This window comes from Telopea speciosissima, chromosome 3, assembly GCF_018873765.1.
Source record: "Telopea speciosissima isolate NSW1024214 ecotype Mountain lineage chromosome 3, Tspe_v1, whole genome shotgun sequence".
Lineage (NCBI taxonomy): Eukaryota > Viridiplantae > Streptophyta > Magnoliopsida > Proteales > Proteaceae > Telopea > Telopea speciosissima.
In genome coordinates, this window is record NC_057918.1 from 14,242,194 (window position 1) to 14,247,462 (window position 5,269).

General features: G+C 39.4%; 1 protein-coding gene across 1 annotated transcript; it reads left to right on the forward strand.

Moving 5' to 3' along the window:
* Positions 1 to 909: 909 nt before the first annotated feature.
* LOC122656603 (DNAJ protein JJJ1 homolog) lies at positions 910 to 4,366 on the forward strand. The gene is made up of 3 exons (XM_043851198.1): positions 910 to 2,761; positions 3,602 to 3,660; positions 3,776 to 4,366. Exons 1-3 carry the CDS (start codon positions 1,013 to 1,015, stop codon positions 3,831 to 3,833), a joined length of 1,866 nt encoding a protein of 621 aa, XP_043707133.1. The 5' UTR covers positions 910 to 1,012; the 3' UTR covers positions 3,834 to 4,366.
* Positions 4,367 to 5,269: the final 903 nt, after the last annotated feature.

A 5,269-nucleotide genomic window follows, 5' to 3' on the forward strand; every position in this document is an offset into this window, starting at 1 on the left:
ACAGACATTGTTCTGGAAAGTGAAAAAACAAATACTCATTTCACGTTCTTGTTTTGGCTTCTTCTTTTATTTTGACTCCCAACTCCCATGTTTCTTTCACCTGTATGTTGTTCTTGTCAATATTCGCTCTTAAGAATGAATAAAACCAACGTTGATTCAGTCCTTGAAGATTTTAGAGGCCTTGTTCGAAACACTGATTTCGATTCCATCGATATTGAGATAACCAGTCACAAGCGTTTCATGGCGAGAATCTTCCGGGTAGTTCGATCATATCTTTTTATGGTTGAATTTCCCCACTTGAATTCCTCAAAACTCACTATCTCGTTTGTAGCTTTTTATGCTAGAATGATCAAATTCTTTGGCTACTTGATTTTCATGGTAGAAGCATTGAGCTTGTCAACCACAACTTTGAAAAAAACTGCCATTAGTCCGAGTTTTATGTCCAAATGGAATAATTATTTTTCAAGAATTATCCGCAATTCATTTATAAAATATCATTTATTCCCAAATTTTTCTAATAACTCAGGCCAATAATTTGCAAATTTGTTAATCCAAAATTTCCAACAAATTCTGTCTCCACTTTTTTTTTGGTTGAAAAATTCTCTCTTCACATGGGGCCTCGGCGGCACACTTAGGATGTATTTGATATGTATTCTTGGAATAGATTCTTACTCTAAACTCTAAACTCTAAAATGCATTCTGAAATCTAATTCTTTTTTATTTTCTCTCTTTAGAATGCTTCCGTTCTAACCAAAATAATACGCAACATTATTTCCTCTGAATCTCAACTTCATTAAATTTGCCACGTGGCAAATATTTGCCTCCGGCCATAGAATCTTTGGACTGCCGGACCAAAGCCCTTAACGCAAACCTATAAATAAAAGGGATTACGAAAATCCATAAATCAAACCAAACAGCTGAGGTTACTGCGAAAGACTGAACGACCGAGACGCACGAAGGCAACTATCTCATCAACCCAGACGCCCAAAACCCTAAACCTAGAGCAACGACAATGGCGTCAGTGAAGAGATGCCTATACGAGGTTCTCGGTTTGAGCAGAGACTGCTCCTCTGATGAAATTCGGTCCGCGTACAAGAAATTAGCTCTGCAACGCCATCCTGACAAGCTCATCCAGACCGGAGTCCCCGAGGATGAAGCCACCGCCGCTTTTCAGGAACTCGTCAATGCCTACGAGGTACTCTCTGATACCCGTGAACGCGCCTGGTATGATTCCCACCGTTCCCAAATCCTCTTCTCCGATGCAAACTCATCTGGTGCTAAATCTTCTCAAATCCCCGATCTTTTCTCATTCTTCTCTAATTCTGTCTTCTCCGGTTACGGAGATACTGGAAAGGGGTTTTACAAGGTTTACGGTGATCTATTTGGTAAACTGTACGCTCTGGAGGTCTCGTTTGCTCAGAAGCTAGGGTTAGGGCAAGGGGCGGTCAGGGATGCCCCTTTGATGGGAAATCTGGAGAGCCCTTATGCTCAGGTTACTGCTTTCTTTAATTATTGGTTAGGGTTCGTTACTGTGTTGGATTTTTGTTGGATTGATGAATACGATGTCTTGGCTGGTCCGAATCGGAAGTCCAGGAGGCTAATGGAGGAGGAGAACAAAAAGTTGAGGAAAAAGGCAAGGAAAGAGTACAACGACACTGTTCGTGGGTTGGCTGAGTTTGTGAAGAAGAGGGATAAACGAGTGATTGAGATGCAGATGAAGAGGACTCAGGAGCAGGAGAAGAAGAAGGAAGAGGAGAGGATTCGAAAGAAAGAAGCCCAGCAAGCTAAGTTGGCAAAAGCGATGCTTTATGAGGAGCCTGAATGGGCCAAAATTGATGAGGAGGAACTTGAGAATAGGTTTGATGAGCCTGAGGATGATAAGAAACAGAACAATAGGAATGAGCTGTACTGTGTTGTTTGTAATAAGAAGTTTAAGTCTGAGAAGCAGTGGAAGAATCATGAGCAGTCAAAGAAGCACCGCGACAAAGTTGCAGAGCTTAGGGAGTCACTTGATGCTGAAGATGAATTATATATTGATGATGATAATGGTGACAATGACAATGATGATGAGAAGGGGCCCTTGGATAGTGATGCGGTTGAAACTCATGGGAATTTCCCTGAGGAAGAGACAATGGCTGAGTTTCAAGAGCAATTCAAAGATGCTCTTGGTTTTCAGGAAGAAGAAACTGAGGTTAGAAACCCTTCCAGCCCTGACAAAGGGAATAATGTTTCTGATGTTAGTGATCAGGATGAAGCTGGTCAATCATTTGGCTCTGATGAAGAAACAAATACTCTCGAAGCCATGGTGTCAGGACACATCAAGAACAGGAAGACTGCAGCCAGAAGGCATGAACCAAACTCCTATTCTAATGAAGCTTACACTAGCTTTGATAGTGAAGAAACTGACTTAATGGATTACAATACTCGGAAAAGCACTCGTAGGAGTAGGACAGCAAAGGGAGAGAATGTTAAAAAACCTAAAGGAGAGGTTGTAATGGGAGAACTGAGTAAAACCACCAAGGAAGAAATCCCTATAACTAATGGTAGCAACATTGGGAGTGAAGAAGGTAAGGAAGATGGGAATGCACATATGCAGGATTCCTTGTCCCATCCGGCTGAGTTTACTAGCACCGATGGTAGAGGAGATAAGCCACTTGGTAAAGATCATAAAGCTTCAAACCAAATAGTGGGCAGAAAAGGTATAGGAGGGAAAGATACAAATGCCAAATCAAAAAATTCGTCCAAAGGGAAGAAACAGAAGGTAAAGTTTGCTGAATGGTTTCTTTACTTGTTCTTTTTTTTAAATCTAGTGTGGATCTAATTATATACAATAAACCTGGAATTTCTTAATATGCATGAATTGGAACTCTCTTCTAACAATTAAATTAGCCTTAAATTACAAAATGACCTAATATTTGACTTATATTGTAGTCACCAATTCTGGCTTGCAAAACAGCAGCCAATTTTTTCCTTCCTATCTTAGAGTTGTCCAAGCAATTGTTTTGAGGAAGTATAAATGTGCTAACTTGTATTGGGTATTGACGACTCAGGACTTGAAGTTCATGATTTCCAACTGCTATTTGAAGAGTTGCTTTCGAATTGCTTATCAATTTGTTGACAAAACCTTTTAACTGTTTTGAGTGAGTAGTGTTATATAGAATGTTGGGTACTTTATGTACTAATATGTAGATCTAGTCTCTGGACTACTGGTCTGCTGGACATCTGAACCCTGACAGCATACTCCCATTCTCCTTGTGGCTTGAATGATTGAAGCTTCCTATTCCATCTAGGATTTAAACTTGCATCAACATTGACTGATAGTGGAATTGGAACTTGCAATATCTATTCGCAGCCTATTTCCCACCTAGCATTTCAAAATTATTAGTATTTTCATAATATCAAGAATTCAGCCTTGGTCATCATGGTGGCTGAAGTATTTTCATGTATGATTGAGTTGTAGTAGTTTGATAATAGTGGCAGTTATCTTTCATAATATTTTAACTTTCAGCTGAATGGTGTTTTATTTCTTCTGTATGATTCTCATGACCAAATTTCCTCTTTCGGCACTTCCTATCTAACTCAGCAGTCTTATCCATTTCAGGCAACATCAAAGACATCGGGCAACACATGTGAGACATGTGGCGAGAATTTTGAGTCTAGGTACCTGTATAACTCTGTCTTTTCTTTGCTTTATTCTAGTAGAGATTTTGAATTACCCTGTACTAATGTGTTCTAATTGCTGCCTGATCTGATTTTATATGGTTTATCATGGCAGGACTAAACTGCATAAGCATCTAGGTGACACAGGTCATGCTACATTGAAATCACGGTAGAATTCTTTATTGATAAGAAAACATGAGTGAATTCATTTTTGATAAGAAAACATGAGAGAATCGATAGCTTGAGAGCTAAAGGATCAATCAAGATTGTCAGAAAGCTGAACTGGCTTCCAAAGTTTTTCCAGATTTTGAATTTTTTTGCTCCTTTCGGGAAGGCATTGAATAGCTGGTAAAGTGGATGATCTGCATATTATGTTCCAGTAGTTCCACAATGGAACATATATCAGTGAGCTAGGTTCAAGTATTTGAGTGGGTTTGTGGGTACAATTGCATCTCTTAGCTTAGACAAAACAAATTGTGAAAAAGATTTCCAGTCTGAATACCAGTATCTATATGTCAAGATTTGGATTGTAAACCATTGTTACCATGTATTGCACTGTTCATTTGTCAAGAACATTTTTCATTCCCTGTCTCCCATCAACTCTATTCTTTGTAATATGCATACTTAATATTTTTTGAAGGATGATGACTGGTGCACAACTCATAAGAGAGTATGTCAGATAACTGATCTCTTACGGATTCTGAAGCTGAAATTGAGTATCCATTTGGATGTTCAGGAATGAGGGAAAAGAAAATTGATGTTAGTGTCCATATATTGAGGCAAGAGAAGTGACATATGACTTAACCACCAGTTGTTTGGTCAGCCAGTACTTGAAACTGACCTTCACCTTTTTCTGTTATTTGCTTTTTGTTTATTGCAAGTTTCATGTTTATTAAGCATATTTATGCAACTGCTGCTTTTTTATGGGGAAGACCCACATCCATCTGGAATCTGTTGGGCCATTTGATTCCATGACCAGTGAGTGGTCTTGGGATTGACAGGCCAATATAGCCGCTGAATCAGGTCTGCTCTTGCATTGCTTGGCGGGGGGATGAGGCGAGTCCAGACTTGCTTCCTACCGTGGAATAGCAATGGACATCTATCGTGAATGTAATGGGGGAGAGGTGGGAGCGGAAAAAATTCATCTTAGACTCTGGGAGATTGTCTTAGACTGTAGGAGAATATTTTTTTTCAATGTTTTGGTTTTGAGAGAGGATGGCAGAGGTTCAATCTGAAGAAGAACTCAACGAGATTTGCTGAATGGCAGAGATGAAATGCTAGTCAGAGAAGATTATTGGAGTTGACTACTGAATTTTTTATTTCCTTTTTTTTTCACACTGAAAACCCCAGGGAAGTTTATAAAGCCTCGCCAAGCAGAAAGGTAAATACAATCTTGAGGAGATCCTCCGGGTAGGAATTCTTCCACAAAATCAAGTAAAAGGGTATAGCATAAAGTCCATTTAGAAATAGCAGGGGCATAAACATTGTCATCTCTAGAAAAATCCCATCAAAAGAATACATGTGGAAAAGAGTACGAATGAAAGATAACCTAACGAAGCCTGTCGTCAATAGCGGGTTTAAGCCCCAATCTAATAGCCAAGACCTCTCC